The 14,039-nt window shown below is 43.9% G+C and overlaps 1 protein-coding gene across 1 annotated transcript; it reads right to left on the reverse strand.

Annotated features, from left to right (window-relative positions):
• Positions 1-9,638: 9,638 nt before the first annotated feature.
• Positions 9,639-13,275, reverse strand: nts (neurotensin). The gene is made up of 4 exons (XM_076984626.1): positions 12,975-13,275; positions 11,702-11,763; positions 10,518-10,718; positions 9,639-10,039 (listed from the first exon to the last, which is right to left on the reverse strand). Exons 1-4 carry the CDS (start codon positions 13,033-13,035, stop codon positions 9,896-9,898), a joined length of 468 nt encoding a protein of 155 aa, XP_076840741.1. The 5' UTR covers positions 13,036-13,275; the 3' UTR covers positions 9,639-9,895.
• Between the last annotated feature and the right edge of the window lie 764 nt (positions 13,276-14,039).

Raw genomic sequence — 14,039 nt, forward strand, 5'->3', positions numbered from 1 at the left:
ATGAATTGTAAAATAAATTAGTGTCAGTTATTAACTGTATTGCTAAAATGTGTCTTCAGAATGCAGATGCAGTAGACGTCTGTCCTAACATTGACATAATTCTGCATGTCTTCTTATGTTGCCAAACTAGTTTTCATCTGACCTCAGAAACCTGTTAAGAACCATTTTCAGATATGCAACAACCCTCAGTTTATGAAAATCAGCATGTGCCATATTTATGTTGGTTTAGTTATTTCAGATAGAAATGATAATTTTACATAATCACAATCCCACCTACAGTCCTGATTGGCCGTTTGTGTTTCATGTGTACAATGGGTTGAACATGGAAACCAAGACTTAAATTTACTCATAATTAATTAAAATTCTTTGGGATGTTCTAAAGCATGTAATGTAATTACAGCCATAAAACAAGCAGAGATCACCATATTCACCATATTCACAAATTAACACTGATGCAACCTACTGCCACAACCTGCAGATCTTCGGGTTTTAGGGATTAGCCTTAAAGATTACCTCCGCTGTAAAACTGTTGTGGTCCGAGGTGAGCAGCAGAGACAGGTGTCGGGTCCCAGCACGTGTGGGGGGCTAATTGCCCTGCAGAAGGGTCGGGGTTTGGAAGCACACAGCCTACTGAGACAGGAAGTAGGTGTTTTGAAAGGTCAGTTCAAACTGGCAAATCCCTTTAAGTCAGTGCATTTTAGAATGATGATGAGGAAAACATGTCTTGCATTCAAAACTAACCACTTGTATTTATTTTTGTTTAAATGAACATGAAAGCATTCATGAAGGAAAAATAACTATCACTCCACTAGATCATTGTTGGAACGGTTCTGGATGAGGAAAAGAGATAATTGTATCCTGTTCATTCAAGAACTTTGGAGAGGAGAGAGAAGTGATTCTGAGTGTGTAGTTGTTAATGTCGGAGCTGTCGAGTGTGGCCTTTAGAGTTGGTACAGTACAGCCTAGCGGTCTTGAATACAGTAAGTACCTGTCCTGAGGATGAGGAGTTGTTGATGGTAGAGATGAATGGAAGCAGATCCCTCAAAATCACCAGGACTAAAGTGAAAGGATTGGGATCCAGTGGCCATGTAGTTGGATTGCTAGATGTTGAAAGATCTTTTCTGCAGAGAGGGTTGGATATAGGGGTGTGATCACGGCAGGAAGAGTGGAAACAGAGACAAAAGACTCCTGCAAAGTTCTCCTCAAAGAAGGTGATGAAATCGTCTGTGGTAGAGAGGAGAGGGGAGGGAGGAGAGGGTATTTAAGAAGAGACATTAAGGACAGAAAAGCATTGAAGAGCTTGTGTGAATCAGATGCTAATAATTCAAAATGTTCTCTGTTGTATGATGACTTTGCAGGTGTCACATCACAGAGAGCTCTTGGAAAGGAGACTGATATGACATATAAGCTAAGGGCTGAGCTGAGATATGAGCTGAGGTCTGAGCTGAGGTCTGAGATGAGGTCTGAGATGAGGTCTGAGCTGAGGTCTGAGCTGAGATATGAGCTTAGGTCTGGATCTAGGTGAGTTTTCCTCCATCACCAGTTCTTAATTCTTTCCTGTGGCAACCCAGTGCTTCCATTAGCCAGAGGGCAGGGGGCAGGTCTGGAGGACAGAGGACACAGATTCACTGATGAGGAGAGTGTAGGAAATGGAAGCCATGTTTCTCTTTCTAGCCCTGTTTTTGGAAGAACCTCTCCATCCATCCCTTCATCATCCATCCCTTCACCATCCATCTCTCTGTTGTGATCTCTGATGACAGGGCCAGAGCATATTCCTAAATTAATTGGAAATAAATAACTGTATTTGATTTGAGCTCTTCTGAAATACTATACACTTGATATAAAACATCTCTGTGTCAGATTTCACATGAAATTTTGCCAGTACAAGACATTAAAGGTCTGCCTTAGCTGAATTTACTGGCACACACAATAAGGCATTTTAGCTCTAATTAGTTAAATGTACAGGAAATACTTGTCACACAAGGGCCAACACTAGGGTGGGGGGCACTCATTGCCTCCCAGATGTTTCAGTTTGCCCCCCCAAGCACAAACTCCCACTCACTTGCCACTCATACAACACTATCTCCCCCCCTCTCCCAAGCACACATTCAACCTCCCCCTTCTACCCCAGGACGTATTTAATGGATTCACTGCGTTTGTCAAGATAATACCTTACCAAATCGCTTTATTAGACCACAGCTCAACTACCAGAACTAACACAGCTAACACAAGAGTGAATGCCACGTTTTTACCCTTTTTTGTTTGTTTATTTCAAAGGAAATTGTAAAAATTGTTCCCATGCCAATAAATGTGGCCTACATAGAGTGAGCACGGGGCACTGTTCACAAGGTCGAACGTGCACTCCCAACGTGCACACCATGTCTCAGTGGAAGCAGGTGCAGATACCACACCTGTTCAGAGTGGAGTGGAGCTCTCAGAGGTGGGTGCACATGGCAGGTGAGATGTCTGGAAACCACTGCTAACGTGCGTTTCAAACGCCGTCAGAATGGCCCACAGATAAAGAAGAGAGACAATACTCCGTAATAACTCCAGGAATGGGGCCATGCGTGGAACACCAATCGATTCCGGGTTACCATGGCAACGGCGCCTCGTAAATAGGGGAGTGGAGCACACAATCAGATGAAGAGCAGTGGGGGCGGTGGGGGGAAGACTTCTCCCCTCTACCCACCAATCAGACACCACGCCAGCGCAGCGTGGGGGGGGGGGGGGGACACCTCTACCCACCAATCAGACACCACGCCAACGCCTCTGTCTCTCGCCGCCTCCTGAATAATCATTATGGATGTTAATACCTTGAGAGAACTGGGGAACGGGTAATAAGAAAAGAGTGAAAACAGAGAAGTTGAGTTCTGCCCGTGAGAAAGATCATTCTGTTTGGACTCGATAGCAGGAACTGATTAAAGCCTCCAGCAGTACTTTAAAACTGAACAGGAGCTTTTCACTGCTGTTGTGCTGTGAAGGAATCTGCATGTTCCATGTGACTTTTTAAAATTAAATCTAATATAAGAACAGATGGATGGTTTGTCTTGAGAGAATTAAGGTTTTACAGTGTTAGTTTAAGGCTGCATTCTGTATGCTTATAGTAACTTGAAAGGTTGGACTTCAAAATCAGGCCACAGAACCTGTTGGTTCCAATATGCTAATATTTGCTCTGAACAGAATGAAATGCCACCACTGATGGCTTTTACATTCGACAACTTAATGATATATATGCCATTGTTGCATTAGAACTCTTGTGTTTAATTCTGCATTCTTATTTTATATCAAAGTTATTGGAAATACATTGGTTCTGTTGGAAAGGATATAAGTGAGGCGTCAATAACATGTAGGTTTGCATGGATTCACGTAGGCTACATTCGACTTTGTTGGAAATCAGGGTCAAAAGACTATTTGCCATTCAAAATACAGAAAATGTTTATAATACTTTTACGTATGTTGTATGCACAGTGTTTAAGGCACACTGCTGGAAATCTGTTGTTTTGTGATGCTGGGGTGTTAATATTTAAGCCCTCTCAAGGAAAAGATAATCAATCCACTACTGGAATTTCATTTTGATTGAGGTTTTGTTATGTTTTCCAGAAGAGGAGCTCAGGCAGGCGAAGGTTTCATTATTGGCTTCTTTTCGTATAGCTGCGTGTGAAAATGTGCCGAAAGCTTTATATACGCGGGGATAAGACCCGATGAAGAGACGAGACTGAACGCACAAGTGGATTGATGGGTAAACAGCAGGCCGCGGAAAACACGTCCCCGAGGCGTGGAGCGTCTCAAAATGGAGACGGGGGTGATGAATGGCTCGTAATAAGCTGGCGACTGTCTGGCGGCTCCTGATCTAAGGTCCCCGGGCGATTAGACGAGCTCGCCTTTCCCCACCGCCGGCACTGGCTGGGCCGTGCTCCGCGTGCTGATGCGCACGAGAGTGGCGGGAAACGAGACAGCAGCAGACGCTGAGGTCTGTGTCGGCGCTGTAACACAATAAGGACGGTGTACTACAGCAGAGCTACAAGGGGAACCGGGTACTGGTCGGGTACCGTTTTAAAACCCGTATGGACAAGAACAAACAGTAGCCTACCACGACTGATATGATGAATAAGTAGGGATTTGTGGCGTTTATTTTGTGTTTAGGACTGATCGTGACGCAGATAACCAGGTGTTTATCGGTTGCGCTCTGAGCCGCGGGTGGCGTGGTAGCTCGTGCACTCCACGTTGCTCCACCTCCTCCTCCTTAATCCCCCCCGTGGCTCCACGCCAGGTAAAGCCCTCCACCTGCCTTCTCTCAGCCGCAGGCACGGTTCTCGCTGCGGGTGTGCCAGAGCCGGATCCACCTTTATCTGATAATTAGTGCCATTTATCCTGTCTGCTCTCGCAATGCTGCGCACCGGCCTCGCCCTGGCTCTAATCAGTAAAGCATTAAAGTTTCATAAGCGTTAACTACAGTAGGCCTACTGTTGGACGGCGCTGGCTCTCAGCGGAACGTTTCCCCAAAGCCGATGGTCCCCCCCATTCTCCGACATGCCCCGCAGCTCTGACCAAAACTAACACGGTCAGGACAACGTAGCAGGATTTCATTAGAATCTGACCTGACTCAACGCTGACCAACCCAACTGGGAGACGTGACTCTTAATGTTCAGTTTTCAATCTGAATGGATGAACTGGGAATAGAAGGCGAAGGCATCTTCTGTTTTTTTTTCGTAATATTTCAAGCCACAGTTGGTTGAAAGGTTCGCATATTTGCATTCAGTCTGCACACGCGCGAGATGTTCATTTGTTCTCCGCGCGAGCATGTAGAGCGTGCAAAAGCAACGTGACATGCAAGGCCTACTGTCCCTGTTATCATCCAGTGTTCCCTAAATATCAGGCGCCTTCCACACACAAAAGAGCAAACATGAGCATGTCATGCATACACTCTGTGGAAAAGAACTGTACCACGCTGTCAGTGTATTTTAATTAGCTTACTGCGTGAAGTGTCTGGTTATGTCTCCTGGATGATTCAGTGTTGGATGACATGACTGTGTGACATGACTGTGGTATGCTCAGGGTAGAATAAACTCATTCCAATGAGGCACCTGTGTGTCCAGGCTTTATAGCTTTCTCTGTTGCGGCTCTCTGATGTCCTATCAAGTCCTGGCACTCTCTCTCTCTCTCTTTCTCTCTCTCTCTCTCTCTCTCTCTCTCTCTCTCTCTCTCTCTCTCTCCTCTGTCTCTTTCAGTCTCTCTCTCTAAGTACTGTAGCACCCCTCTCCATTGTAATGACCTTAATTAAAGATTAATGCTGGGGGTTTTACTGTTTGGAGAGGGAAGATAAGTCCTCTCGGTGGGCCCTTCTTCAAATGCGCCTCATCATTGAGAGCGTCGCAGAAAGATGGAGCGTGAGAGCGAAGGACAGCACTGCTGCTGAGAACAAAGCGTCCGTGGCCTAGCGGAGATCGCTCGCTCCCGCCGGGATGCATGCTGGAACCAGGCAGGGGCATCGACTGGCCACGGGCGAGGAGGGGCTGGCCACACAGCAAACAGGGAGCCTGTTCAATTATGCCCAGCAAAGAGACACAATCAGCTCGTTTAAGGCTCGTCCACTGGGGCCGTCCCCTTAACACCCCCCTCTCCACTCCTGCCTGACAATTACCCAGCCATCTTCAGCAGCCGATGTAATGGACCGGCCCCTGCTCCGGTCTCAGCACAGCCACCGGTGCAGTCTGCTCATGCTCCTCCCTCTAAGGAGGAGGGGGTGAGAGGAAGAGAGAGATAGAAAAACTGGAGGACAGAGGAGAAAAACAGGTGGAGGGGGAAGAGATGGGAGAGAAACAGGTAGAGACGAGAAAGATGGGAGAGATGGAGAGATGAAAAAAAGGGAGAGATGAGAGAAGAGGTTGAGAGGGGGTGTGTGCGAGAGAGTGACAGAGAATGGAGAGAGGGAGGAGAGACAGACAGTGAGGGAGAGAGAGGCTCTTCACTTTCAGGCCTGACTCCTGTGGCCTGTCATCAGTTGCACCTTAAGTTGTTGGATGTGATAGGTGAATATTCCGTTGTACTATTTTCCTTTTTCAAGGTCTTGTTGTCGCTGCACATTTTGTATTTTGTAATGTCTGCAGGGTTCAGGGTTTAGAGCTCAAGATGGATTGAAGTTTTTGCTCCTTCTAATGTACGTTTCCATGAATGCTTAGAACACCATGCTTACTATGCACAGCAAACATCCCAGTATAGAATTAACACCTACTCGGTTTATTAAAAAATTCAGCTGGACTTACATAAACAACGTAGGTGTGTGTTCATCACTGGCATTTTTGCAGTGTGTAAATTCTTGTGTAGTTCAAAGTATGTATACAAATGTATCAGATGTTCACAGCTGATGAAAGATGTTTTTGCATGGTGTGTCAGAAGAGATCTGAGCATCTCAAACATTCAACGGCTCTGGGAGAAGTTGAACATGATGCACAAGTGTGTGATCAAGGCAGGGGTGTCACCATTTTAACAGAGTAAACTATGTGTGCGTGTGTGTGTGTGTGTGTGTGTGTGTGTGTGTGTGTGTGTGTGTGTGTGTGTGTGTGTGTGTGTGTGTGTGTGTGTGTGTGCGCGCGCGCACGCATGCGCAACAAAGCAAGATTGTCGAGTAGTGTATCTTTGCTGTAGGGAAGGTTGGAGATGGGGGCTCCATAGACTGGATTAGAGTGTGTTCAGTGAACAGGCTGGATTAGAGTGTATTCAATGAACAGGCTGGATTAGAGTGTATTCAGTGAACAGGCTGGATTAGAGTGTTTTCAGTGAACGGGCTGAATTAGAGTGTGTCCTTTGAGCAGGCTGGATTACAGTGTGTTCAGTGAACAGGCTGGATTAGAGTGTGTCCTTTGAGCAGGCTGGATTACAGTGTGTTCAGTGAACAGGCTGGATTAGAGTGTGTCCTTTGAGCAGGCTGGATTACAGTGTGTTCAGTGAACAGGCTGTCGTTTCCCCTCCTCCCTATGAAGACACTAATTATTTACTGTGCTGTCATAGTACAAGGTCATGCTTGTTATACCGTCATCCAATTCACACAATCAGATTTCTTACAAAGAGAACTAATCTCATTCATTCACAAGCAATTATCTTGATCTGTCTGCCTTCTAAGAGATGTGCTGCCCAGTCCAGATGAAGGTGATGACTTTCATTTAATACCAGACAGAGAATGTGGCAGAGCCCTGCGGCTAAGTTAAACTGTCAATCTGTAGCTCCGTTCCGAAAATCCGCGCTAAATTAAGGAGAGGCCCAGTACTGGATCGCAGCCAAAACAATTACGGACCGCTATCATAGACACAACAGATGATGCTGGGAGAGCTACGTTTCCCTGGCGACCCGCCACGGCCTCTCTCACGGGAAAGGCATGACTGCCTTTCCTTACATGTGAGCAGAGACAATGTGGACTAATGAAGACTAATGCGATGCCAGGGGCGTTGCTAAAACTTTTCATTCCTGCTCGAGCCCCGAATGATATGAGCCAAGCTCTGAACGTTTTTTTTTATTCCCAGTGCAGCGCGTGAGTTTGGCGGAATGTTAATCGCTGATGAGGTTTTATATGTTGTTCTCAGAGGTTATATTGTGTTTGTAGAACATGAAAATATAGCTAGCGTATGTCTTACACCACCCTTGAGTGAAAACACAGTCGTCCAGCTAGAATACTATTGTTAATACTATACTATACTATAATACTATCACTGAAAGTAAGCATCACTTCAGTAGTAAGCACAATGACCAACTCTGCCGTTTCGTCCGAAGCCCCAGACGTTTTCAGATCCTAGAAAGGTCCCTGTGCCAACTGTGCAGCGGGAATTAAATGGTCTGAAAACGATGAATGTACTGTATAAATGTACTTGGATCTGATATGGGGCGAAAAATGTGGTTAGTGCAAAGCAGAAAAGGTATTACTGAGAAAATGTTGCGGAAATAGTTACATTAGCTGAGCTTCACTGAATTTGATGAGAATAACTAAGTAACCTGTCATGGATGTAACAAAATATCTTGAAACGTACCAAACATAAATACGTTATAAGTACGTTATAATGGGTTTGGGTTTTAGTTGAACAAAAAGAGCTTGTCATAAATATCCATTCTGTTATGAATACTTTTAGCTCTGCCAAAATATATATATTTTTAAAGCGGCTTTCTGATCCCGACTCGCACCAGCGTCCTAATTCCCTTCCGCTTGTGTTTCTTTGTCGCCATCTCCTGGCCGACAAGACTAAACAAACATTCTCAAACAGCTCCAAAAAGCTTTGTTGGATCCACTGTTGTTAAGTAAATGGTAAATAGCTGTTGGTCAATATTAGGTCTGATGCATAATATAGCATATCAGATTTAAGAGCAACGTTTTTTCTGTAATGCACAATCTGCACTGTTATTTGTAATCTGCACAATCTGCACTGTTATTTGTAATCTGCACAATCTGCACTGTTATTTGTAATTGGCAGTAATACATTAAGAATCCAAACGGCAGGCTATTGTGTCTGAGTTATTACGCTAATGAGTGGGTGGTGGGTACCCATGTTCTGAGTGTGACAGATTACTGATCAAACTGATACCTGTTTATCATTGGAGTGAATAAAGAACTAATGGTCCTTGTCTCATTTAGAAAAGTTTGAATAAGTGGCACCCCTAATATAATTTAATATTATGTAACACAGATTGAAATTGGGTTTATCTTTTGTTGGAGGCCAAAACATTTGTAATAGGTTTTTTATTTAAAGCTTTGCTGTTAGATGTTGCAGTACATTGCTGCACTGTGATGCAGGAATCACAACTAAACACTACGTGAGAAGTCATGGCCTGTAAGCACCAGGAAAACGTTAGACTGTATTATGTGTTTCCATTGTCTAAATGCTCATAAATTCCTGGTGTTTGCAAAAATATTGTGAGTACTGGAGAATGTGCTAAGATTTTTAGTGTTGGAGAGGAAGATCTTGGTATTTTGGAATAAATTGGTATTTAGTTTGGACTATTTGCAGCATGGCAAGCTTTGCCCACATTACTTTCCACTCATCACTTGATTTTTACATCCATAGACCAGGAAGTAGGCCAAAATTGGTCAGCTACAGTAATTTAGACATTGTACCATTGCCAACTCCCAGTATTGGGGGGTCACCACCATGCTTATTTCCACATCCATCTACATTCAACATTAGCCCAATAAACTGGATTTCTTCCTAAATCTTCACATTGCAAACATCTACGTAAAGTTCCTCAAGGGTGGTTTGCTATGTTGGAGTAAAGTGTCCAGCAGTGATAATGGGGTCAGAGGCGAGGAGTCAGAGACAAGGGGTCAGAGGTGAGGAGTCAGAGGTGAGGGGTCAGAGGCAGTGGATCAGAGGTGAAGGGTCAGAGGTGAGGGGTCAGAGGTGGGGGTTCAGGTGAGGAGTCTGAATCTTCATGCCTCATGTTCCTTAACTCATGTTCCCTTCATACTTCTGTTTGGGCTGTGAAACAACAATCTTCTTAATGCCTTCCCACTTAATCTTTTTAACTGTATTATATGCATAACCAGTTACACCTGCATATGTACAAGTGAGGCAAGTAAGATTTCAGTTGATTAATAAGATTTCAGTTCATATCCAAAGGGTTAATCTAACTTATTTAAAAAATGAGGTGCCTTCCTTGTTGTTGAAATATGTTTAATTGCATCAGAAGAAAAATAATATACATTGAGCAAATATAATAATCTTTTAAAGATACATACAGATTTTCTTGCTTATTTTATTTACATGGCCTGTCCCTTAGCAAAACAGAGGATCAGAGGACACATCACTGGAATTACAACTAAATCAAACCAGAATTTAAAAAAAAGATGGGTCTACTGACTAAATCGGCACATATTCACAAAATACAGTGTCTTTTATTTTGGGAGATGTGCAGATCAGTAAAAGGAACTTCGTTTTAGAATGTATGGTCTTCTGACTTTGTTGCTGTGAAGTTGCCTCTTTAGAATATATGGAGATTTTCTTTTCAGTGGACTTTCGCTGTCTTCATCCACTTGGAGGTATTCTTCACCATAGCGAAGCTGAAAGATACACACGCTGAAGGTACAGGTGCAGTCTCGCTGAGCATTGGGAGTGAACAGGTCATGAACAGGTGTGTAAAGGTGTAACACAGCTGATGCAGTCAGGCAAGGGTTCATCAGCACTGAACAGCTCAGGAGAGTGCTTGAGAATGGTGTACTCACAGCAAAGTGTGTGTGTGTGTGTGTGTGTGTGTGTGTGTGTGTGTGTGTGTGTGTGTGTGTGTGTGTGTGTGTGTGTGTGTGTGTGTGTGTGTGCGTGTGTGTGTGTGTGTGCGTGTGCGCATGCGTGCGTGTGTCTGTGTGTATGAGTGCGTGTGTATGCGTGCATGCGTATGTGTGTGCGTGTGTGCGTGTGTGTGTGTGTGTGTGTGTGTGTGTGTGTGTGTTAGCGTTCAACCACAGCAGAAGTACCTGAATTTACCTCCTTCTCCCTTCCCCTCCCTCAGTCACCATCTTTATTCTCTGTCTCTTCCCTTACCTGTCTGGGACGAAGTATCCTACAGAGAGTCTGGAGGTCATACAGCTGCTCCTGTGCTGGGGTTAGCCTGTGGCCAAAGGCTGCCTGGGTCTCCTCACTGCTCCAGTGCTCCTGCCAAGGCTCAATGGCACTGCCCAACATCCTGCACATGTTCAGCAAAGGCAGCTGCCACAAGGGGGCACTGTGTCTGCTCTGCTTTACCTACACACAGACAGATACACCTTTCATATACCATATCATAATGCAACATCAAACTTTTTTCTACATATTAAAGCAGCACCACTGTTGTTTTCCTGGGTCATGTAATTGCTTATAATTTGAATAATGGTCGATTTGGTAAATTTCAGTTGTACTAGATTAAACACATTTTCCCTGCACAATTTTATGGCTTGAGTGATTTTTTGCTATTCACACAATCAGCTTAACATCATCTAATCCGGGGAACCTCATCTAATCCTGGGGTGGGGGATAGACATCTTGTTTAGTGATGCTGAGTGCCTTGGAGGAAACTTGCGACAGAGAACAGGAGACACGTTTCCATGAGCTCATAAAGGCATTCACTCAGGTATCGAGTCTGGTAGCCTGACACCTACTATTGCTTATGTATTATTTAGTAACCCTTAGCAAAATGCTCCAACGGTATTTTAATTTAAAAGTGAACAAATTATGCTACAGTACTTAATGTATAACTATTCTGTACAAATATCTTATGCCAGTTCAGCAAGTTTCAGTTTATTCCTTGTGCCAGACAAATGTAGAGATATTCCATTACTTCTCTATAAATGTATCTATCTTTTGTCTACAAATGTATTTGTCATTTGTCTATTATTGGATCTGTCATTTGTCTATAAATGTATTTGTCAGTGTATTTGTCATTGTCAAGTATTTGACATACTATAGCATCAACTTAAACATTGAAGCAATAACAAACCATGAGTTGATAGAAATCCTGGAGGTTTATGAGAAGTTGAGTTGATATGTCATTCTGTCAAAAGACAAATCAATGGTTCACAGCCCTCCTGCTGACACCATCTCGCTCGCACATTGACAGGAGACATGGCCTCAAACCTCCACTGCTGACACCTCTGTGCATGTTGGAATGACAACATCTCCGTAGTTCTAAATGTGCTAGCCTGTCGTGTCATGTTCAGATGTTGGCAGCAAACAGAAGGCCGGTGTGGTACCTCAGAAGCAAGGAATCCACCCAGCGCCTCCTCGTCTAGCAACTCTGTCCCCTGATCAGCATCTGAGGAGAAAGAAGAGCTTCAGGTCACATGCAGATCACAGCACATGAGCGACGCTCAAAACTGGACAACATATGTGAGTTTCATTTATGATGAAGACCCACACAGGTCTTCGGAGAATATTCACCTTGGAAATAACTACAGCTCAGATCCATACTACCTGCTATAAAGGTCTTCAGTCACGGCAGTGCAAATCAGACTAACTCCTGTCCTGTCCCCCTGTCCTGTCCTCCCCTCCTGTCCCCGATCCTGTCCTCCTGTTTTTTGTTTTGGTCTAAAACACCTAGATTTCCTTTAATTTCATTTCTTTTTTTTCACGTTTTTTCACACAACACATTACATACACACAGGTCCTCCAGGGCAGATGAGAGGATACAGGAGCATCTGATGAATAAAGGAATGGACTGATTTCATATCCATGAGACGGTCCGGTTTGCAGCAGGAGGGACTTAGAAGTGCATAATTCAAATGATATAATATTGCATCTGATGTAAGCTTAACGACCCCATTTAACACAGGTCTTTATTCATTCTTTCTTCCTTTCATTCATTTCTTTCATTTATCGCATCTTTTTTAGGCGAGTGCAATGTTTTGCAGGCCTGGAAAACAATAATGACACTGATGAATATATTTAATCAGGACACAAATCAATAGCATAACTGTCACTGTGGGTCATATCTCTCTCTCTCTCTCTCTCCTTCCCCTTCCTTCAGCCTCTCCTTCTCTCTCTCTCCCTCTTTCCTTCTCTGCCACTTTTTCATTCTCTCAATCTCTCTGTGTTGATGCAAGTGAGCACATAAGTCTGCACATGAATATTCATTATTATGAACCTAAGCGATGACTGATGACTGAGAAAATGTATAAAGAAAAAAAACATAATAAAAGATCCATCTATATGCATACTGATCTGACATTACTAGCATTAAATAGTTTAAATTAATAATAACTTGCATTTTGTGACTGAATTTAGTAATGAATTACCCAGATTTAGTTCACAGTACCTTTCTCAATAAAGCCATACCTCTGACACAAACCCACCCTCTCAAACTTCACACACTCCATATTTTTTAGTATTCCTCTTCTGACTTCATTTCATACTGCATGACTTCAGTCTGTTACAGGAGGGCTAATAAAGTCTGTGAGTCTGTAAGCACAAAACCCACCCAGCCTCTGGGGCGCACGGGATTGCCTGGACAAAAATTCACACACTTACCTGAGCATCGTCCATTACAAATCAAAAACAGGATCACCACGGATGTCATCTGAACCTGCATCTTGCTGACAATCCCCCAGACGTTGTGTTGCACCTTTAGGCCAGACTCGAGTCCATAAGGTTAAAGGTCAAGACAAGAGAGAGAGAGAGAGAGAGAGAGAGAGAGGAGGGGAGAATGAGGATGGTGAAACCAAACAGGTGAGAGGAAGAGACGGTGAAATTGGGGATGAGTCACGGTAGAATTGTCCAGCAGGCTCTGTTCTTCTGGACCCTTTTCCAGCTGCAGGTCCTCGCCGCTTTAATCTGGAACCCACACAACAGTGGGCTCCATTCTAGCAGTATATAAGAGCTGGAGTGATGTCACAGCAGATGCTCCCTCCCCTCCCCCTCCTCCTCCCCCTCCCCCCTCCCCCTCCCCCTCCACACATCACTCCATCCCTCTCCATTTGCACCCCCCCCCCCTCACCTGGTGTCATGACGTTAGCAGATGACACCAGAGAGATGTTAGTCGGCCACTTAAGCGTCTGACGTCAGAGTGTCGGTACCTGCACACTAAACGCTTTTCTTGGACATACTCGAGTTATGGAGTATACGTAATCTCGAGTAGCCTATATTGTCCCTTAAAAGTACAATGACAAAATGATATTCTCTCTAGGATATTCTAGGATGAGCCATTAGCTTTAATTGTTTTGTTTAATCTGTCAAATAGTTAACGAAATATAAGACGTGAAACAGAAATAGACTGGATTTATTTATTTAACAATAGATAGGAATAAAAAAAGTTTATTATGTCGTATTTCGATCTGTTTATTTTTTGTAAAGTTAAATCTGATCATGCAGTGCCTTTCGTTATCTGGGTCTTTCTTAATTACTTTCCTTCTTTGAAAGCGTGAGCTACATCGCGTGAAAGCGACAACAGTGTAACACCGTCGTACACGTGCAGTCGAACCACAGCGTGGCGCGTGTTCTCTCGAGCTCAGCCGGTTCCCACCGGACGTCGATGTCGCGAACTCTCATTACTGCAGGCACATACGATTTCACTGCCTCTCAGTGTCTCTTGAGATG

The sequence above is a fragment of the Brachyhypopomus gauderio genome, chromosome 2 (genome assembly GCF_052324685.1).
Source record: "Brachyhypopomus gauderio isolate BG-103 chromosome 2, BGAUD_0.2, whole genome shotgun sequence".
NCBI lineage: Eukaryota > Metazoa > Chordata > Actinopteri > Gymnotiformes > Hypopomidae > Brachyhypopomus > Brachyhypopomus gauderio.

What these genes read in the sequence shown, in the direction of transcription:
- nts (XM_076984626.1), bottom strand. Translation starts at nt 13,035, where the DNA reads ATGCAGGTTCAGATGACATCCGTGGTGATCCTGTTTTTGATTTGTAAT. An exon ending in TTGTAATGGACGATGCTCAG is followed by an intron (nt 11,764 to 12,974) that starts GTAAGTGTGTGA and finishes CTTTCTCCTCAG; the next exon opens with ATGCTGATCAGGGGACAGAG. An exon ending in GGATACTTCGTCCCAGACAG is followed by an intron (nt 10,040 to 10,517) that starts GTAAGGGAAGAG and finishes TGTATCTTTCAG; the next exon opens with CTTCGCTATGGTGAAGAATA.